Here is a 22,326-nt window from a genome sequence, read left to right on the forward strand (position 1 = left end):
TCATTTTACACGTGACGTTGTGTGTTATCCTGTTGGAATCAGCCTGTTATTAGAAGATTTAAGATGGCGGCGCGCACAGACGCAGCGGCCCGGAGCTCCTACACTTTTGCACAATAAATACTAAAAAAAAAAAAAAAAAATGAGAAGAGGCATCAAGACTGCCAAGCAGCAGCACAGGAGGCGTATCGAGGCCAGGTTTGAGAACAACACAAACCCAAGGCAGGTCTGGGAGGGCATCAGGGCTATCACGGACTACAAAAGAAGAACACCATCACCCTCAGCCGACAGTTCTACTCTGGCTGAGGATCTAAATCTCTTTTATGCCCGTTTTGACAGGGAGAACACCGACCCTGTCCTGTCCCCTCTCCCCTCAACCGACCCTGCTCCGGTCCTGAGCACTCATGAGCTGAGGCGTGTGTTCCGGAGCATTAACACCAGGAAGGCGGCCGGGCCGGATGGAGTGCTGGGCCGGGTGCTAAAAGACTGTGCTGCGGACCTGGCGGACGTCTTCACCTCTATATATAACACCTCGTTGTCCTGTTCACTGGTACCATCCTGTTTCAAAGCAGCAACCATCGTTCCCATCCCAAAACAGTCAAATGTCACATGTCTGAACGATTTCAGACCTGTGGCACTCACCCCCATTCCCGCCAAATGCCTGGAGAGACTGGTCATTAAACACATCAGAGCTGCTTTTCCACCATCCCTGGACTCGCACCAGTTTGCATACAGGGAGAACCGGTCAACCGAGGATGCGATCGCCACAGTGCTGCACACATTACTGAAGCACTTGGAACACAGGAACACCTATGCACGGCTCCTCTTTGTAGACTACAGCTCGGCTTTTAATACCATCCGGCCATACAAACTCCGTCCCAAACTCCACCAACTGGGACTTAACTCCTCTCTGTGCAACTGGATTGTGGACTTCCTCACTAACCGTAGACAGAGTGTCAGAGTGGGTAAGAACACCTCTTCCACCCTTGTGGTCAACACCGGTGCCCCTCAGGGGTGTGTTCTGAGCCCTCTGCTATACACTCTCTTCACCCATGACTGTATTTCCTCCTGCGCGTCCAATCTCATTGTTAAGTTTGCAGATGACACTACAGTGCTCGGACTTATATCCAACAATGATGAGACAAACTATAGGACAGAGGTGCAACAACTAGAGTCATGGTGCCACGACAATAACTTGGTCTTAAACACCAAAAAGACCAAGGAGATCATTGTAGATTTCCGGAAGAGGGGCCATAACAACCATCTGCCTCTCTTCATTGGCAGTGAGGCGGTGGAGAGGGTGAGCAGTTTTAAATTCTTGGGGGTAACTGTGACCGAGGACCTGTCCTGGGGCAACCATATCACCTCAGTTGTACGGAAGGCCCAACAGCGCCTCTACTACCTGAGGAGACTGCGGAGCGCACACATTCCCAGATCTCTGATGTTGAACTTCTACAACTGTGCCATCAGCAGCGTTCTGACGTATGGATTTCTAGTGTGGTTCCCCAGCTGCACCAAGGCCGATCAGCAAGCACTCCAGCGGGTGGTGAAAGAAGCTGGCAGAATTATTGGAACAAGTCTGCCAGAGATCAGTAATATCTTCCCCACTCGCTGTCTGAGGAGGGTGCACAGTATCCTGCGGGACCAACATCACCCTGCGCGCCACCTTTTCCATCTGCTGCCCTCAGGGAGAAGGTACAGGTCTATACAGGCCAGAACATCCAGACTGGCCAACAGCCTGTATCCACAGGCTGTGAGGCTCCTGAACTCTCTGCCCCCCTCTCACGGACAATAACCATATCCAACTTCTTAATAGCAATGAACTGGTCTGCATTGGTGCATCATATCTTTATTCTCTTCCCCCTCCTGCCCCCCCCTCTTTCTTAAATAGATAACTATCATATCTGATATCATATCTCACAGTACAATAATATTGAATGGGTTGCATTGTTGTATTTTGTCATGTTTCTCAGGTCTTTGTCTGAATTTCTACGAACATTATTGCTAAGGATTGTCTTATTGCATTGGAGTCACACTGGGTTAAATATGTACACTTGGGTTTTAAGGGGTATTTATTATTTTCTTCTTTTTTTTGGGTTGTATGGAAGCCCCAAACGCAATTTCATTGTTCTTGACAATGACAATAAATAAATAAATACTAAATCAGAAGATGGATACCCTGTGGTCATAAAGGGGTGGACATGGTCAGAAACAAATGTTTAAAAGCCACAGATAAGCTGTGGCCTTTAAATATCCCACACACATTTACACCACCCTCAGCAGCATGAACCATTGATATAAGACAGATGGATCTATGCTTTCATGTTGTTTACATCTGAATGTTGCAGCAAAAAATGGAGACTCATCGGACGAGGCATCACTGTATGAATTGTAGCCTCATTTCCTGTTCTTGGCTGACAGGTGTGACTGTCTGTTGCTTTAGCCCGTCCACTTCAAGGTTCTATCTGTTGTGCTTTAAGAGATGCTCTTCTGCATACACTGGTTCATACACAGGCTTCCAATCAGCTCAAAGCAGTCGGGACATTTTCTTCTCACTTTAGGCATCAACACTGCATTTTACATCAGAGGACTGCAGCTCACTGGATATTTTCTCTTCTTTGGACCATTCTCTGTAAACCTTAGAGATGGGTGCTGAAATCACCTCTCCTCCCTGTTATGATGCTCGGTGTGAACTACAGCAGGCTGTGTTGACCTGGTCTACTTGCTCCCATATGACTGGGTGATATTTTAATTTAACAAACATTTGAACAGATGCACCTAATAAACTGGCAGGTGAGTGCTTATACAATTATGTATACAAATGATAAAGCATAGTAAGAAACAAGAAAAAAAAGCTCTTAAACACATTTAATAACAACACACTGACTATACCACAACACTATACTTTAACTATACTTAAAGTGTGATGGTAATAATGAAAAACTCAAGAATAAAATATCAAATTTCCTTTATTTACACAACAAGCCGTATTATCAAAAACAACATTGTCCATACATTTTGTCTAACTTTATTAAATGTGACTTCTTTATTTATTTATTATATTTCTAAATACCAAATAGGCAATATTGCATTTAAACAAAACGATGGATGGGACTCATTTACAAAAAATTTACTTTCAAATGTGAAATAACCAGAGCGTCCTAACTGAGGTTAATGCAGGTAAATGAAGAGTCCCGTGACTAACAGATGCTGACAGTTCATGGTTTCTAATCATTTACTTTCCAATTTAAGATAAACTGCAAGTAAAGGGGAAAAAAAAGTTCAAACTCAGCACCCAGCATCTGACAAGGATAAGAAAAACACCTCACTGTACATTAACTAATTGTAATAGGAGCAGATGAAAGCCTGGGGTTCCCAGCACGTAAAGTCGTTAAACTTCCCGTTTCCTGAAAAAGACGGACAAACACAGGGTAAGAAATAAAGTAAGTGTGTCTAATAATTTAATGTGAGATCAGTTCAGCTTTATTGAATACATTAATCATATTTATTCAGCAACGTAACTTCTTACTGACTGGTTGAATAATTAATTCAGAGCCATCTTATGAGTTTGGGAAAAGTTCGATTTAACTAACATAACTACACATTTTTGCATAATTTGCAACAACACAGACAGATTATCCTTTTAAATAAAGAAAGAAAGAAAGAAAGAAAGAAAGAAAGAAAGAAAGAAAGAAAGAAAGAAAGAAAGAAAGAAAGAAAGAAAGAATGTCCATGTAAGTATAATCAGATAAACACTGTTTTAGGAGCTAGATTGCACCTAGATTGCAGAATTGTTCCGCATAAATTTTCACAAGCACCACCACCACTATTTATGTATTTTGGGCTTCTTTCAGCTTTGTAACACTGGTATCTGTGCGTTAGTGATGCTAAAAAAAATGCTAAAAACAAAAATGAATTAACACAAATGGAGGAAAATGAACTAAAATAAACATCTTGGATTAAACCGACTCATACCCCAAGGCAGAACTTCCAGGCAGTTCTCCTTATTTGCTGTGTTATTGGGCTCCCCTGACAGCCAATCAGCGTAGTCCCATTTGGACCCGTCCAACCAGATGAAGCGACCAGTCTGACATGTAACAAGAGATTAATGAGAGTTAATCAAGAGCAGTAGTTTAACATAATGAGTCTCTAGATACAACACATCAGGGACACGAACAAGGTCTCATAGTGCAGTTAATACAAAGGTAAATCATTATTTTGTGCGCTCAACAAGTTCAAGACCTCCACAGATCCCCAGCTCAAAATACATACGTCTAGAAATCGAAGCCCTCCAATCCATGTGCGCGTATACTTTCCATTTTCCTTCAGTATCATCTTCATCAGCTCAGCGTGGTTGTGATTGCTTGTGATGGAGGCCAGATGGCCACCGGGGAACGTTTGGCAAAAAAGCTAAAAAGGAAACAGTGAAAGATCCACATTAATGTCAGAGTTTATATGGAGTCATTGGTGCTTAAATGGAATTACAGAGGATGCATGAATACCTCAGCATTTGCAGGCGTCTTTGGCCCTTTAAAGAACTGGTAACACTTCTCTCCTAGTACTACACCAGGGCAAGAGCGCCGCCCTGTGGTGAAAATTGAGATTACAACATTTAGTAATTTAGCTGGCCTCAGAATATGCACACATGACTACATTTCTGTCACTCTAATTACTTTCTTTGTGCATATTCAGTATGGGTGTTTTACCTTGCATGGCTTGTTTGAACCTGCTACGATTTTCTTCTTCTGACACCAGACCACTCGGCTCACCATCATCAGGCTCAATCTGGTCTTCTGTTTCTGGCTCTCCATAGAGCTGCACTTGTGATTTTTCTTCCCCTGCGAGTGGGGATTCCTGTTCTTCAGACCTCGCTGCCATCTTAGCTTCTTCATTTGGAAAATAGTTTTCCATAAGTGACACTGGCTGCTCCATTATGTCCAGCGCTGGCCCTTCTTCCAAGATACTAGGATTTTGAAAAGGCTCTTCCATCATCTCAGGCTCCAGTTCCATCACTGGTTCTTGATCTAAAGCATAGTCCCGCTTCCTCATGAACAACTCCTCTTCTGGCAAAGGTTCAGCTGGGCTATTATCATCTAGAGGCTCTAACTCCATGATTGGCTCATCCACCATTTCATTTTTCGCCTCCTCCTCCTCCTCCTCCTCTGGCTTAGGTTCAATGAGTGACTCTTGACTCTGAAATTCTGCATTTGCAGCCTTTTCTTCTTCTGTCAGTTCTGATTCAAACAGGTTGTCATCATCTAGAGGCTCTAACTCATCCACCATGTCATTGTGACTTTCTTCTTCTGCTTCTTCTACCTTTTCTTCGTACTCTTCTTCTTCTTCTTCCAGACCAGAGTGAGCTTGAAGCTGCATAGGCTCCTGATAATTTTCTTCATCTAACATGTGCTTCTCCTCAGGTTCTAGCTCCATTAGAAGTTGATCTGGCTCAACTTTTACCTCTGACTCCACCTGGAACTCGGGGTCATCTTTGAGCTCTTGGTCACCCTCACCTTCTGGATTAACTCCAGCCATTTGAGCCTCAGCTTCCACAGGAACCTCTGCTTTAGCTTCTTGCTGTGCTTCAGACTTTTCCTCCACCTTAACTTCTGGCTTCACTTTGACTTCTAGTTCCACTACACCTGCTTTCTCCACCTCAGCCTCAGCCTCAGGCTCTGCTTTCACCTCTTGCTCTTCATCTGGCTTTACTTTAACCTCTAGTTCTGCCACATTCTGCTTCAGGTCTTCTTCAGCCACTTTTTCCTGCTGCTCTTTGGAGGGTAGTACGGCCTGTGGTGCAGGATTCTCCACCTGTACATGACCCTGCAGTGGAACCGAGTCTCCCAGCAGAGGGAGCTGGTTTTCTTTAGTTAAAACTGGACTTTTTTCCACACCACGGGGTAGTGCTGGCAATGCCAGAGCCACTGCAAAGAGAAAATATTTGAATAATTACTGAAGAAATCACACAGACATCAAACTTTAATAACAAATGCTATGTCTTTTTTTGGTGGTGATCTACCTTCTAATTGTGGGGGAGCCTGGTAGGCCTGTTCAGTTCAATAGCTAACAATCCTCAACCCAGCTTTGGTTTTGAAACACTATATAAGTGAAGTTGTAAATGTTCTAACCCATTAAAAATAGCAACATAATCATTACTAGCTGTTATATCAATATAACACCTAGAAAGCAGCTCATAATGAGTGAATGAAATGTTTTCATTTGATTGATTACATCTTACAAATGACTTCAAATCTAAATTGATTTCAGCTATTTAGGAGAAAAAGACCGTAAAGAGCACAGATCGGTCACGCTCGAGCAGCCTCTTACCTGCAAGGCTCAGTGAGAGCAGCGCTGGCGTCTTCATCTTCATCTAGATGTCAAAATCTGTAAAACTGTTTCATTGACTGTAGACTGATTGACCATTAATGTTTAGCATCTGGGCTACAACTGTTGGATTGTGCGCTTTGAATCTTTATAAATAGTGTTAGTCCCTCCCATTTCATTTAAATTTCCCATAAACTCATAAAGGTGGGTCGTCTCCCTCCCTTATCTTGTCTAAAGTGCTGTTTTTTTTCTTTGTTTCCTTCTGGCGAAGTATAAAGTTCATGTTGTTCAGGGCTGCAGACTTGATTCAGAGGTCTGACCTCCAAACAGATCAGAGTAATAAATGATGTCAGTAAGAGACATGAAATCTGATCACTGTTTTCACGTGCGCTTGTTTTCGACGCCTGACACGTGAGCAAATAAAAACTGAAAACGTAAACTGCTTGTTTATCTGTTGGTTGAACTTTGATAGTTTTAGGAAGTAGAACAAAAAGCGTGCTTGACAACAGATATAAAGAAATATTGGCGGATGCCGGTGTTATCTCTAAGCCTCCTAGTAAACGCGTCTATGGTATAAATGTGAAAATCCTAGAACGTTGAGCATGACGTTGAGTTCAGCATCGCTGAGCTTCAAACTCTTACAAGATTTTTAGTAGCTAAACCAATGTTATCACTTTGAAAATAGATGACTTCCTTCTGGAGTTATCGTATTTACAAATTCAGGCGTCCATGATGCCCACCCACACATCAGGGTGACGACAGTACTTCATCGGCCTTTTACAACTGAGTAATAAAAGCTGAAGACTGTCTTAAAGAAATACAGTATGAAAGTATATAGTTTCCTAGTAAGGCATGTTGATATTTACCTAACAAACTAACCTTACAAGCTATAACATCAAAAGTTTGTACAGGAATAATTGTCATGTGTCTCCACAATAACCCACCACACAGTCAGATACTGATTATTAATTTATTATTACTATTATCATTTTCTCTCTTGGACAAAATTAGGACCAGTGCTTTTAATTTGCAGTAAAAGCAAATAAAATCAATATTCAGTGCAACGAAATGTAAATATTCTCCATCTAGTTCACATGCAAATATAATATCTTCATCCCTTCACAGTAAAAACTAAAGGTGTTTATCAGATATAGAGCTTGTTTTGATGTTTTTAGGCTTCTCATTCTCTGCACTTCTACCATTAAAGCATACAACAATACAGCAAAAAGCAGTGAACCCCATAATGCACATCTACGGAAAAGGTTCTCACACCCTTACAGTGACTTTCTTTAAGTAGTCAGTCGGGAAAAAAAATGCAAATGAAGGAAAATCTCTGATGGATTTAATGGAAGCAATTACAGTTTATCCAACCGAAACATGTCAGGCACCTATGGATGTGACATCCTGGAGGAGCTGCACTATCTGTGGATCCTGAATGTGCTGCAGGGACCGTCTCATATTACAGCAGTGACAGACAATAACAGAAAGCAAAAGTAGATTAAAATCAGTCAGGAAAGAGCCAGTCTGTGGCCACCAGCTTCAAAGCCTTTCCCTTTTTTGGGAGGGTTGTCGTGTTGTTGCCTCTCCAGTGCACCTGTTGTCACTTGGATTTTCACTCCATTCAGTTTCCACCAAACCAAAGCCTAACATTAAATGGCAGCTGTGTCGCTCAATATTCATGGACTGTGGTCAAATCCTGATCCTCTGTGATATGTTCAGGTTTTACAAGTTGCTGAATGTCGCTGTTTGATTTATTAAGAAAGAGATCGTCGGCCAGTAGACTGCTGCTTTCTAAGAGTATGTTGGATACTCTTACGCTGAACACCATGGGGATTATTGCAGTCTCTCTTTGTTTTTTGTATGAATGACTGTATTAAATATTTTAGAAACTCTGTGATGAGAGCAAGGGTGAGCACAGCGACAGTCCTGATCTCATAGTGTGGCTCAAGGTTGTTGGTTTGAGTGATATCAACAAAACAGAGCTGGGATCTCTGATAACTTTGGCAGCTCCCAGTTTGGGTTCAGGAGACAGACAACCACTCTACTTTTAAGAATATGTTTAAAACTTTGCTTTTTAATAAAACTTACAGTTATAGCTGGATCAGGTTTCATGCATCTCTTGGTTATGCTCTTACAAAGAACAAATCAGGTTTTTGTTGTAGTAAAGTGTGAGGTGGACAGCTGCTCCGCTGGCTGTTATCAAAGGTCACCGTGCATTTGAAAGTCACCCGTCCTCTGAGATTCACTATCTGACTGACTTTGTTTCTGTATGTTTGTGTAAAGTGAGCAGTGGTTGCTGAGATGTGCTGCTATGCATGTGCATGTGTGTGTTACATGACATCAGTGTGTCCCGCTCCGAGCAGAGCAGCTGGGACTGTCGATTGTGAACAGGTGTTGCAGCTGAGATTTAGGGAGTTAGTGTTTCACTGTTTCTCTTTGTGTGTACTTACGCACACGTGTCTGGATGTATGTCCCCCGTGTGTGTCTTTGTGTGTGCGTATGGCCACAAATGTAAGCATGTGTGCACATTAACCAGAATGAGTGACAATGTGCCGTTGTGTGGGCGCTGGTGGTGAGAAACCTAATAGCCAGAGACACAGTAGCTCAGCAGCAGCTGCCACTTCTCTCCGACTTAGGCTCATCACTGCAGACATATGGAAAACTCCAATCCCTGTGATTTCCATTCTTTATATGCAGGCAAAGGGTTACATGTTCCCAAGAAATACTTAAAATAAGTAGAAACACAAAGGCATCAAATACATTTATTTGTACTATATAAAAGCCTTTCATGAACAGAGCCCTTTACAGTACAGTTACCTCTACAACTGCAATTCTGGAGTTGCTGCATGGTTTGGGACTCCGGTGGACCACAGTGAGAGCCATTATTCATGACTGGAGAAAACTTGGAACAGTGGTGAACCTTCCCAGGAGTGGCCAACCTACCAAAATTACTCCAAGAGCGCACTTTCAACTCATCTAGGAGGCCACAAAAGAACCCAGAACAACATCTAAAAGAACTGCAGGCCTCACTTGTCTCATCCATGGGAGATTTCTGCTGAGTAAAAAACTCCACAAAGTCTCGACTCACATTTGCCAGAAAACATCCTGATGATTTGACCAGGCAGCTGTCAGCAGGTTTCACCTCTGCAGTCACTAAACTGTTGCTATTGGAACCTTTCAACCCCCTGAGGTCTAAGTCATCATTAGTGACTAACCCTATATTAGTCAGCGAAAGGCAAAACAAACATGTAAATATTATTTTGATGTTTCTTTGTTGCCTGACTGGGAAAAAACGATTCAGCTTGCTAGCCAGCATTAGTGGATAAATTAGCAGTCAACCCTCTCAATCAAATTCACCCACTCACATATGGTGTCAAAATACTGTGATGGCAGCAGGTAAAACTAAAGGCCATTATACACTGAACACGTTGTGAAAAATCAACATGAAATTCTCAATTTTACAGATCGGAACTTGCCGTGTGAGTTATATACACACCCAACACAAGAAACTCAACACGTTCTTAAACAAGAAAAGGAGGAAATGGGGATTCTGATTTCATCCCATTTTCACGAGACAGCAGCAACTGGGAGATCTCCATAGTTTGATCCAGCAGTTGAAGCTGGATCACGGCCGCTTTCGTATATGTTTCAGTGTGCCAGTTTGAACTCTTGGGAGCACATCTGTGGAGGCAGGTAAATCCTTTCAGAGAGCCTATGAGCGCACTTGTTGTTCCGACACAAGAAACTGGAAAAATCTCAGTAGGTTACAAAAATAAATGCCAGTGAAATGACATGGTCAGTTGAACTGCTGCATTAAGAATACGTGAGTCCGAAAAATATTTTGACTCACGAAATATTCACAGGGATTTTAAAATCCTTTAGGCTGAGGCTTCAAAGTGTGAAGAACAATCTATTTCCATCTTTTATATACAGTCTGTGGTCTCTAGAGACTACAAAAATGATGTGATGTACAAAAAATTCCAAAGAGCTTAGTGACAATGTAGTTAATAAAATGTGTTTCATGTAACGAATCCTCAAACGCTTTTGTGTTTAATGGCTGAAGAAACCATTCAAAAGCTTCCTTTCTCATTACTACTACATTACTACTCGATACTACTACAGCCGGGCAGGTCCCCCTGTCAGAAAGAAAGGCTCATGTTTCCTCTGAGAGCTTTGTCTGAGAAGAGGGGGTAGTCACCCTGAACTTGTGCACGCGCCCCGTAAGTTGTCCGGGATACGTGAGCGCGCACGTGGCCGTTGCACATGAAACTTGAAGAAGCTGCAGAGAGTTTAGAGTAAAACTCATCTGCTCCACGGACACCGACAGACCTCAGGAAAGAGCTCCGACACCCGAGAAAAGCCATGAAGATGCTGGCGCTGCCTCTGCTCATCACCATTTTGCACAGTGAGCTTTTTATTGTGTTCAAAACTTCAACAATTTCTGTTTTGATACTGAATCAGAGAGTGTGTGGAGCTTTTAGAGTCAGCCAATTTTTACGTTGCATTTATACACAGTAACAGTGCAAACATGTATCCATACGCGATGTGAGGTTGAACTACATGTTTTATGCATTTATTTATTTTAATGTCAGACCTTTTTACAGACTTATAAATATGTAATTACGCATTTTCTCCTCTTTCTTTCATTCTATTGCAATATAACAGTTAAGGACCTACTTTATTTTACTAAAGAAAACAACACATACCACCGTCTTACGTGATTATGCAACTCAAGTTTTATCTTATTAAGCTGCAAGAGGCCACCGAAACAAAATGTAATTTTGGGCCAAATTAACAACTTTAGAAACGACTGCATGTAGGCTAAGTGTCAAAACGGGCATTTACGAGGCTCTGATATTTATTGATTGATTATTAGTGTGTGAGTTGTAGAGCTTGTGCGTGATTTCACAGACAGCGCGGAGGAGGTGCGATGTGTTTGGGGAGTGCAGTGGGGGTAGAGATTGTGCAGGGAGTGGCTGGGCTTCATGTTTACACTGAACCCGCTCTGATGCTGTTTGAACCCGAGATCCACGGGCTGATGAGACGGATCACGTGACCCCCGCGGAGGAGATTGAGATCCCAGAGTTTCAGGGAAGATAGCCCCTGACTGACCCTTAGTTGTTAATTGGACTGAGATGAAAAAGCAGTAAAGAAAAAATGCATTTGATGCTGCTGTGGGAATCTTAAAGGCCAAAGGCTGTCGTCCAAACAACATGTTTTACGCAGTTAATTGCGTCTTTGACGTGCATGTGTTTTGATTTTTCTTGTATTTACATGTGAGGACCAAAAGTCCTTGTAGAGATGAAACGATTACAATCTGTTTGTTTAGACACACTGCCTTTTAATATACTCTGAAAATATTTTTTTCATTACTGCACAGGAGGTATCATAGGTGGTTTTTCAGTTAGGTTACAATGTCTCCTTAAAACAGCAGAAACCCTAAAACACGTAACTTTTTTTAATAGTAGAAGCGGATTAAGTTTTAGGGTTTTCAAGTGCACATTTGAATAAAATAAAATATGTAGTGTTAAAACACCGTTATTATGCATTCTGTATTAAAGTAAAAGTAAAAGAGTGCAGGGTGTTCAGGATCAGTCAGCAGAGATCCTCACAAGTGTGTTTTACAGATGTCTGTGCATGTGTATGCTATGCCAGCTGAGAAGGGTAAGGTTACTGTCATAAAGAATGGCTTTGTGTGCAACACACACACACACACACACACACACACACACACACACACACACACACACACACACACACACACACACACACAGAGTGTGCCACACAAGAAACATGCATCGCTACATCGCTAGTCAGGGGTTAAAGTGGGATTTGGCAGGTGTAGTTTGGGTGTAGCATTGGAAAAAGAATTACTAAGAAATAAGTTACAATATGATGTTTTTTGGGCTCCAATATAATTTTTATTTATTTTTTAAAATCTGTAGAGGTTTTAATCAGCTGACCTGTGCTGCTACATTATTGTTAACTGTTTTTTAAAAACAAGATATAAGCAAAGGCTTCTGATTTTCAGCTGTTGACACAATCCAGCTAATATAAAAGTTAGAATTCAGAGAGCGAGTCTGATCAGAATCATCATGTGAAAAATAAACTGATGTTTGCTACCCTTTATATACATCCTTTTTTTTTTTTTTTTTTTTTAGAAGGGGAGAAAGAAAGAGGGAAAGAGAGAAAGCTGAGAAGAGGGACGGGGGAGAAGGGCAAAAGACAAAAACCAACAGAACGGGCAGAGAAAAGAAAATGCATATATCGATCACCTGGATCACCTGTTGAGAAAGAAAAAAGAAAGCAAGCAGAAGAGAACAAGAGTAATAGAATAAACAACATCACAATGATATATGGGAATATGACAGTAAATACTAAATGTTAAACATTATTGTGCAGCACATAAGATCAACAGAACACAGTGTGCTTTGAGGTAGGAGCCAAAAAGGGTGTAGTTTGTGGGTGTGATCACCCGTGTGTACACCTGTGAGCATGGACGCGCTTGTTTTTTGTTTTTTAAAAGGTTCCTTCATGTAATAATCTGCTAGAGGGTGTGGGGGGGCCACAGCCCTGTCCTCCAGGGCATGAAGCAGGTGTGGAGGAGATCAAAACTCCAGACATCCAGAGGCCCCCAGAACACAAGAGACCAAGGAAGACCAACAGAGGGGCAGCTGCGCCACTGTCCCGGAAAGAGCTGAGGAGAGTCCCAGATGAGGGCTCACTCAGCAGCCGCGGAGCAGAAGCCAGGGGGAGTTGCAGTGACGCGCCCGTGAGCTCCGCCGGCAGCCAGCTGCGCCTGAGTGACCGAGCCCCAGGCCGAGAGGCCGGGGGCACCCCACCTCCGAAGTGGCCCGAGCGAGCCCCAGGCTCCAGGCCCCGATAAGCGGCCGCCAAGGAGTGAGCCGGTGTGTACCTGGACGCCCATCCCCGGACACAAAGAACCACTAACGCACCGATGTCTGAGGGGGTCCACCACTGGCAGGGGAAGTGGTGGTAGGGGGAGATAGGCCTCCAAACCTTGGAGGGCCTGAGATGTCCCCAGAGAGGTGGCGCCTGACACCCAACCTGACATATAGACACAGACATACAGGCACACACAGATACAAACATCCATTCCCACCCTCATGCTCTCATATGCACTTACTCCACACTCAACCAACGTGGAGACAGACATAAAGAGACGTACACACGATCACACTCCCCAAGCGTACTCTACAAACCGGGTCTAGGTGCCCCCGCCCCTGGAGGGGGGAACTGCACCCAGACCCAGGTGGTGTTTCCCTTTTCCCTGCGGTGGGGGGAGGCAGACCGCCCCGACTCCGCAGCAGCAGGAAGGCTCCACACTCCAGACCGCAGTCGGACGGCCAACTCCTCCTCCTCCTAGCCCCCCTGCTCCAGCAGGTCGCAGAGAATGGGGGTGAGAGAAGACTCCAAACCTCCCTCCACCCGCTCATTGTAGTGTTGATGCATGTGTGTTCTAAGGTGCATTTAAAACCCAGGAGGGCATGGAGCTACCTGCCAGAGAGCAGCAGGTAAGCGCATGGTCCCTCCTGCTAGCCCTCAATGTCTACGTGTATTTAAAATTGAGAGGTGGGCAACGATGCCAGGGGTGGGGTGTACACCCTGATGGTACTTTGGACTCCGTGCATCGTGCCCACCCCCAAGATCCTATATGTATGTGTAATGAGAGTGTGAGTAATGTGAATGTCTAAGTTGTGGGATAAAATTGAGGCAGAGGCAGCCAGAAGGGGACAGAGGGGGGGGGTAGCCTCCTCTGCACCCTGGTGACATACCCCTACTCCAAGGCCCTGCATGTGTGGGTGGTTGTGGTGGAGCGGGAAGAGGGAGGCAGCTGGAGATGGGGAGGGAAGGAAGGGAGGGGCAAGTGACCCCTCCCTGGGGCCAGCTCCCCCGCTGACCCCAGTAGGCACCCCCATACTCCGCGACCCGCCAGGGAAAGGGGGCCCAGGCCCATCCAGACCGGGGCCCAGTGCAGCAGCGCCGCCCGGCCCCACAGAGCCCGGGACAGTCCACCCAACCCCACCACAGAGAAAACTGCACCCACCCCACCATCCACTCTTCTTCCAGACTACATAAGATAATAAACACCCAGGCTGAGATCTTCCTCCACCTCTCCTGTATCTCCTACCCTTCATATACATCCTAACATTGCCCACGGACAACACAGCCTGCTGTGCACCAGTAAACGTCACTACAATACTGCAAACGTATCGGTTTAGCCAACACTAAACTTTACCAGACTGCTTGGTATTTTCACGCAAATTTGAATAGCATAGAATTTGTAAGCTTCAATTAGTTTGTCACATGTATAATTCCAAAATCGGGTTTAAAAACTCTAAAATCAATTAGGACATTATATGTAAGATTTAAATTTCAAGTTTCAAGTTAAACCGATTTCACTTGATGACCATTTCCTACCCTTAAAAATCTTCTTGTCCTCTCTTTTCTTACCTCTTTCTCCATCTCTCACATTTACAACTATGCATTTATTAGCAGTTATTTTATGTAAGACTGCACAGAAGTACTTTGTCACACAATGTTTTTACCACATATTTGTCGTATTTTTCGAGCTGTTTGCAAGTTTTATTTGAAATCACCAGCCAAAAAAATGTCACTCAGTTCATGCTCGCTCCTCTTCTGTATCGCTAAATGCTGGACGGAGTGACTGAAACTTTGAACACCGTTAAAAAGAAAAGAAAAGATGCGTTAAAAGCACAAGTGGGCTGTGGGATATCATTATTTTGTTATTACTGAGCATAATCCATACTGTCAGTCTACAGCACATGAAAAATTAACTCATTGGTCAGTAATATGCATTAATCTGTTTATCGGATTTAACTGCTCGTTAACTGAAGGACCGTTCCAGCCCACTTTCTCCCCATCTTTAATCCTCAAGTACAAGCCTGTTATGTAATTCAGTTTTACTACCAGTCTCCTCTCTGCTGCTTTCAAATGTTTATTTTTTTTTTACTTAAAGCACACTTACAGCTGATGGTCACGTGACACATTTAAGTTTCACAAAGCAGCTCCGCTTCAGTTTACGTGATGTCAAGGGAGTATCCTGTAACAGCAACCTCTGCGAAGCTTCCAAGTTCTACAATAAAAACTTTATTTCCAGCAAAATTGCTTGCCAATAATATAAAAGTCAGATTTTACAGCCACGTTTGAAGCGTTTATTTATTTTTTAGGTGGCGTGTCACTCTAAATTATTTTCTCTTATCTCTTTCTGAAGGCGTCTGCTTAATGTCGAGGTAAACGTGGGTGTTTGATTGCGTGTGCTGAAGGGACAGATCACTGAAGGCGGTTATCAGGTCGCCTTAAAGCAGCTTGTCAGAGGGCCATCCATCACTTGCATTCCTGCACAGCACCGCTCCTGGCACCACCAGGATGTAGCTCCACACTCAGTGTCTGTTTGTCTCTGTCGGCATGTATTACTATGTTTATGGGCACCAGTTGCAGTTTGAAACTTTTCTTGTGAAGAACATTTTGCGTTGTGAGAACATTCAAGCCCCACAGGTTATTACTGCTGTTCTATACTTTGCGTTAAGGCTTCGACTGGAAAGTCAAATGTGTGTGAGTGCGACTGCTTCCACACAAAAACCAAGCATTAAGCAAACGTCCTGTTTACATATGAGTAAGCTTCTTGTGTCTGATGGTTTACCATGTAGCTCCTTGATCTGAAACTATAAAGATGTTTAACATTTCCATTTATGTGCTCCAGTAAACATTTAAAGATTGTACTCGATGGTCTGAGAGTAAAACTGGTCTTTCACAGGACGCTGATCTTCTCTCTTCTGCAGGTCCTGTCAGTTTATCAGTGACAGTAAGCAGCAGTAAACCCAAAGTGGAGGTTCACGAGCACACTGGTGAGACCGACGCTGCAGTTTTTCACATTCCTGAACATAATTTGTCTGCTATCTTAAAATGGCCACAGTCTTATTGTTTCATCTTAATAAAATATATTTCATATTTAACCTATTGTAATTCCAAATAATAGGAAAACAACAAACTAGATATAAACATATCTAATATCATATTGTCCAATTTCTGTCTTTTTCTCCTCTAAAAAAACACATTCATGTTAACTGAACACTTTCAAATAATTATTCTTTATTGAAAATTGCAACTACCAGAATATATTTCAGAATACATGGATATAAATAAAGAAATACATCATCCGTAGTCATGAGTGTGCATGAGTTGGTAAAAATCAATTAGTTTGAGACATTAAAAAAGGTAACGTAAGGATTAAAGATGAATATTGTTTTACTTTTACTTTTAGACGCTGTGCTGTCCTGTGAGTTCAAGACAGAGAAAGATCAGAACCCTCGAATCGAGTGGAAGAAGAAAGGAAAGGGGGTGACTTTTGTTTACTTTAATCACAAATTCACAGGTGAGTGACGGATCATTACTGCACGCATTTGTTTTTAAACTTAACCTGATTTAATAAAGAAGATTTTGTGTGGCCTTTTTTTTTATGTTTGCTGACACTTTGCTTTGATTGTTTTCTTTGTTCATCATTCTCCGTCTTTTGCACTTTAGGGTCTTACGCTGGACGGGCTAAGATAGAGGGAGCGACGCTGACGATACACTCCGTCACTCAGAAAGATTCAGGGGAGTACCGCTGTGAGGTGACAGCCAGCGAGGATCACGTCAACCTCGGAGAGGCCACTGTGACACTTAATGTTCTTGGTATGAATATATTACGAACGTACATAAGGATAGGGATAGGACAGATCTGTGTAAGAGGTGAACACTAAACTATTTCAGGGTGCAAGTCAATGGCACTTAACTCCTGTGATGTGACATGTGAAACAATAACGTACATGTTGGTGGAACCAGGAGGATTCACAGCAAATCTTTTAAATGTGATTGTATTGCACAAATAACTGCAAACAATTCACACAAGCCTCCCTCACCTGAATTGTGAGATTAGGGTGAGGACAGTCGTTAAAGGTGCAATATGTGGAGTAATTTACGATAGAAGCAGTTTCTTGATAGCATGGAGCAGCCACTCTGAATCCGCTCTGCTATGGATAGGAAATTATAACTGTTACCTCAGTGCCCGATCCGTTTATGTTGGACTGCTGTACAGGGTGCTACTCTGAGTAACTACCCCATCTCAGGCTATAGCCATATTACATTAACCTTTGGACCACCATGACTTTATTAGCATGCTAACTTTAGTAGAACTCTCCATTATGCTTGGCACATGGGTTGTTTTGCACAGACAGTGAAATCACCACAGGTCTGTACTGTTTACATCAGGTGTCTCCACTCAGGCAAAACCTCCACATCGGCGCTCGTATATGTGGAAAAGAAGTCAAAACTGAAAGCAGAAGGTGTGTCATCCTTCAATTACATCACAGTGAGGCGACAAATGTTGTGCAAATTCAAATGTCATGTTCATTTAACAACAGATACATCATAATTTTCTCCATTAAGGTAAAAAAAATGATATAGAACAAAGATTTTCTCCATTTCTGTCAAATGTTGATGTCCAAGATACATGGTAATGGTTGCTAGGTGACAGGAGCAGAGCATCCAGTTTAACAGCTAAGAACTTCTGTGCGTCTCTGTCTTTACGTCCTTTTGAGGATGCGATCCCTGAATTTGGACACATCCAATGAAATCCCTGAGACCTTTTCTGCCACTTTTGTTGTACGGTGCTGTTCACCACACCGAAAATGGTGAGCGCAAACGAGCTGTTACACAATATCCGAGCGGCTTGGTAGTGCATAGGTGTTAAAAATGACAATCTATTAATAAATCAGGTTGATTTTTTGTGTTTCAACATTTTTAAAACTTAAATGTGTAAAAGTGCTAGCCAGATGAAATCAAATCAGCCACCCTGCTGCTATGAATGTTAGGCCAGCCACCCACTAGCCATCAGTGAAGTGTGGTATTATATGATGTGGGATGTTAGGTTATCTCACTTCAGTTCAAGATGAACTTTGTGATGTCGAAGACATTTTGACATTTCATTCAAAGAGAAAATAGAGTTATTTCGTATCTTTTGGAAATAGGTAAAAATGGTTTCTTTGACACATCCTCAGCTTGAAATGAGAAAAAATGGGAAAAGTAACATTAGATTCATAACTTGTATAATGTATAATAATATATATATTCTTTATTTTCATTGTGATTTTAATCAAGACACATATGGTACTTTTAAAGGAAACACAATGTTGTGTTCTTCCCTGTGCGGTACATGTGAATATACTCTGCACTGAACGTTTGAACTCAAGGCTGTCAGGCAAAAGTCTACATTGCCTCACTCAGCTTTCAGAAATTATAAATGAATTGACTATTTTGTGCATTCCTGCTCGAAGAGATATGGTTGTTTCTCTGAGGTTCGAGGATAACGACTCAGTAGTTTATGCATTCCTGCCATAGCACAAAGATCCAAGCTTCTAGTTTCCACGTGAAGGTCCAGCACGCACATAGAAATACCTCTGGATGCCCTTTGATATTGTTCCCATTTTATTTACATTTCCAAAGAGAATTTAGATTTTGGGGGTTTTGCAGTTTGCAGCATGAAGTAATGAGTTTACAGAGTATGTGAGATATATTTGGCAAACCACAGAAATTGTGCAAATAACAACTTCTTATAAACTTTATAATCTCTTCCATTAGGATATGTTGCAACAGGCAGACTGTTTTGTGCCAGTGTAGTTTAATTTTCTTTAAGATTATTCACCAACTTATTGAAAAAAAGCCTCATTATTATTAAATCTAAATGTCATTTGAGGTGATTACATATATACTTTCACAAAAATAACATGGTTGCAAAACAAGAGTTTCACGGATAAATTCTGTTGGCACTCTTAATACAAGTCGTGAAGTCACACGTGTCATCATATTGTGGTAAAACTACACACAGTTTCTTTTACATTGTTAGATTTCAATGTAGGTCGATGCTCACATGTTGGTCATTTGTGGACATTGTAAAGATAAAAGAATGATCGCACAAATGTTTTTTGTTGGTGGAGTTCCTGGTTGGCAGCCTCCCAGCTGGCACGTGTGAAAGCCTCACTTTGACTGATATCTCTGGAGTGATGTATGGGAAACATGTTTGGCTGAATAGACACTTGGTTGGTGGCTGCAGGAAATGCACTTCCAGATCAATACATCAATCTGACATAATTTATAACAAAAGGAATCATCAGACCTCTCTAGTTTTGCCTAAAAAAGTCTATTAAGTGATATTACACTATGCAGATGTTAACATTTTAAGCATTTGTAGGGAGACTTTCGTGTTGTCTTACAAATTGAAAACATAATATATTTAAAAAATATATAGTTTTACCTTTCTCTGTCTTTCCCCCCTCTCAGTGCCGCCTCATGTCCCTTCCTGCAACGTGCCAAGCTCTGTGTTTGTAGGGTCAGGCCTGGAGCTTCTCTGTAAGGACAAACTGAGTGTGCCTCCCGCTACCTACCGCTGGTACAAAGACAACAAGGCACTAACAGCCACGGGAGAGACTCCTTACAGCATTGACACAAACAAGGGCACACTGGTGAGTGCTACCTAAAGTTTTCAAATACAATATAATATAATGTACAGAATGTTATACAAGGGTCCAAAAACACAACTGTTATTCCTTTCGTGTACCCTGCCGCCTGCCTCTGTTTGTCTGGAGCAGAAGTTTAAAAGTGTGTCCAAGGTGGATGCAGGGATGTATCGCTGTGAGTCCTCCAACAGTGTGGGGGCGCCCAAGAGCTGTGTGGCCCAACAACTCAAAGTTATTGACTGTAAGTATTTTAAGAAAGTACTCACTGGAGATTATGCATCACGCTCTGGAGACCAAATATTAAAAAAAAATCTGATTCTGCTGCTTCCAGATCCTTTGAATATGACGATTTTAATAGCAGGTGCTGCAGGTTTGGCAGCGTTCATGCTTTTCTGCTGCATCTGTGTGTGTGTCTGCCGACACCGAGGCTGCTGCAAAAGTAAGTAGTGCAGTGCTGCCACAAATGTGTTCAATTCAATTCAATTTTATTTATACAGCGCCAAATCACAACAACAGTCGCCTCAAGAGCTTTATATTGTAAGGTAGATCCTACAATAATACATGCAGAGAAAAACCCAACAATCCTATGAGCCCCTATGAGCAAGCACTTTGGCGACAGTGGGAAGGAAAAACTCCCTTTTAACAGGAAGAAACCTCCGGCAGAACCAGGCTCAGCGAGGGGCGGGGCCATCTGCTGTGACCGGTTGGGGTGAGAGAAGGAAAACAGGATAAAAGAGCACGTTTAGGCGTGTGAGAAAAACACTCGAGTGCGTCCTGTCATGTAATAATTCTGCATTATTCGCGTAATATGCCAACGATTTGTCACGTCCCGAGGCGTTCCATGGGAATGTGAAAGGTGACCGTCTGCGTTCCTATGCTACGCACCGGATTGTGCATGAAATCGAATGATACTCCCGCTGTAACACACAACCCAGCTGTGTATTCCAGCCCTAACCACCACCTTAATCATATTATATAGTGTTTTCCAAAGCGATTTAAGTAAAATAAACGTACATGTGTAGATTCATTCCAAACGGTTCTCGAACTCGTAATATAGGGATGTGTTGGGTGACCAAAAGCGTAATATACCGATGATTTGTCACCTAGCGTAAAATGTTACGCTTTGGGAGTGAGAACGTGTTGTTTTTTCACACCTTCACTTATATTTAGTCCATCCATTTGGACTTGTTTCTCAGAGTGCATGTCAATTTATTGATCTGCACCTAAGCAACCAGATGAGTGAGCAGCTATTTTTTTAGGCTGTCAGCCTTTTATTTAAAAATAAATAAATACCAGATTAGATGAATTTCGTCTATGGCCGTGGAACAGGATTGAGTTGACAAATGCAAAGTTTAATTGTAAACAAAATTAGAATGAGAACAATCACGTGTATGTGTTTCTGAACACGGTACTTTATCAAATATCCAAGAGCTATTTGGGTGGAAGAGGTCCTCTTTGCCAGTCTTTCATATTAAAATGAATAGTTTTTGCAGAAAGTATTTGGTTATTCTTCTGATCAGGTTGTAATTCTAATGCTCATGCTAATGTTTTGAAAACAACAATAAGGTGAGAAGCACAGAGAAAACAACTCTGATATATGTAGTAACATAGTGTCACCATTTAAAAATGCTCTCGTGAAAGAATCCTTCCTGCATTTAAAGCCTTACCTAAAAAAAACCCTTTCAATTGTTTGGATTTTACTGCTTTCAGATTTACTGTTTTACTGCTCTTCTTATCACTGTTTCTTGCAAGCAGTTGTTTTCACCAATAAACTCTCTTTGCACAACCGGACTTAGCACCAAATAACAGAAAGACACATTTGGTGACTAAATGAAGGGTTTGGTAGAGACCCAACAGAACTAATAAGAAAAACTTCAGTTAAACATAAAAATGACTACTTGAGTAAATCTCTGTATTTTCGAGTTCTCCCAGAATTGAGGTATTGTGACCACAACTGACAAATTTTCATGTATTGACTAATTTTTTCTTTGTTTTTTATTCGAACAGAGAGCAAGAAAACAAAAAGGTGAGAGTTTCTTCTTCCGCCCTGCATGTTGCCCTTATTGTTATTCCAAAATAATAAGTGTTGACTAAACTGCCCTCCCCCTTGCCTTTCAGCACCAAGTCCTACAACCCTCCTCCTCCTCCCACCCGCAATGTGAGTGATCAAAGGCCTCGTTATCAAATCAGGGCTTGTTATGCATGCATTCATTTGGAATGCAACTGTTGATAAGCTTCCGATAACACCAGGCACAAGCTAATGAAAGGAAATGTGTCACTGTATGTCTCTCTGCTCCCTACAGCTCAAGCACTACAAACAAACTCAGTCCTTCATGATCTGAGGGCGAAGCCTTCTTCCTCTTTGACATCAAACCATCCAAAAAACCAAAGTAACTGCAGTTACTGCTCAAAACACCGGGAGGTTGATCGACTGTCGCCTGCTCGATGCCGTCTGGGATGGAGATGAAGATCG

The 22,326-nt window shown here is 42.2% G+C and overlaps 2 protein-coding genes across 3 annotated transcripts; one reads left to right on the top strand and one right to left on the bottom strand.

Moving 5' to 3' along the window:
- Positions 1-3,336: 3,336 nt before the first annotated feature.
- Positions 3,337-6,364, bottom strand: LOC146616008 (uncharacterized). The gene is made up of 6 exons (XM_085375066.1): positions 6,322-6,364; positions 4,704-5,918; positions 4,500-4,582; positions 4,270-4,407; positions 3,973-4,084; positions 3,337-3,404 (listed from the first exon to the last, which is right to left on the bottom strand). The coding sequence occupies exons 1-6, from the start codon at positions 6,362-6,364 to the stop codon at positions 3,337-3,339; spliced, it is 1,659 nt and encodes a 552-aa protein (XP_085231192.1).
- Positions 6,365-10,430: 4,066 nt separating this feature from the next.
- Positions 10,431-22,195, top strand: jam2b (junctional adhesion molecule 2b). Of its 2 annotated transcripts, XM_085374652.1 has the most exons (11): positions 10,431-10,439; positions 10,687-10,723; positions 16,143-16,208; positions 16,625-16,735; positions 16,885-17,034; positions 19,678-19,859; positions 19,986-20,094; positions 20,185-20,292; positions 21,861-21,879; positions 21,972-22,011; positions 22,157-22,195. In XM_085374652.1, the coding sequence occupies exons 2-11, from the start codon at positions 10,687-10,689 to the stop codon at positions 22,193-22,195; spliced, it is 861 nt and encodes a 286-aa protein (XP_085230778.1). In that variant the 5' UTR covers positions 10,431-10,439. The 2 variants fall into 2 exon arrangements, with proteins under 2 accessions (XP_085230778.1, XP_085230777.1); XM_085374651.1 differs by lacking the exon at positions 10,431-10,439 and having other exon boundaries at positions 10,666-10,723.
- Positions 22,196-22,326: the final 131 nt, after the last annotated feature.

Source organism: Diplotaxodon limnothrissa, linkage group LG16 (genome assembly GCF_057381915.1).
Source record: "Diplotaxodon limnothrissa isolate DT_005_m linkage group LG16, D_limnothrissa_male_GT1.1, whole genome shotgun sequence".
Taxonomy (NCBI): domain Eukaryota; kingdom Metazoa; phylum Chordata; class Actinopteri; order Cichliformes; family Cichlidae; genus Diplotaxodon; species Diplotaxodon limnothrissa.

What these genes read in the sequence shown, in the direction of transcription:
- LOC146616008 (XM_085375066.1), bottom strand. Translation starts at nt 6,364, where the DNA reads ATGAAGATGAAGACGCCAGCGCTGCTCTCACTGAGCCTTGCAG. An exon ending in GCTCTCACTGAGCCTTGCAG is followed by an intron (nt 5,919 to 6,321) that starts GTAAGAGGCTGC and finishes TTCTCTTTGCAG; the next exon opens with TGGCTCTGGCATTGCCAGCA. An exon ending in GTTCAAACAAGCCATGCAAG is followed by an intron (nt 4,583 to 4,703) that starts GTAAAACACCCA and finishes TTTTCACCACAG; the next exon opens with GGCGGCGCTCTTGCCCTGGT.
- jam2b (XM_085374651.1), top strand. Translation starts at nt 10,681, where the DNA reads ATGAAGATGCTGGCGCTGCCTCTGCTCATCACCATTTTGCACA. An exon ending in GCTCATCACCATTTTGCACA is followed by an intron (nt 10,724 to 16,142) that starts GTGAGCTTTTTA and finishes TCTCTTCTGCAG; the next exon opens with GTCCTGTCAGTTTATCAGTG. An exon ending in TGTGACACTTAATGTTCTTG is followed by an intron (nt 17,035 to 19,677) that starts GTATGAATATAT and finishes CCCCCCTCTCAG; the next exon opens with TGCCGCCTCATGTCCCTTCC.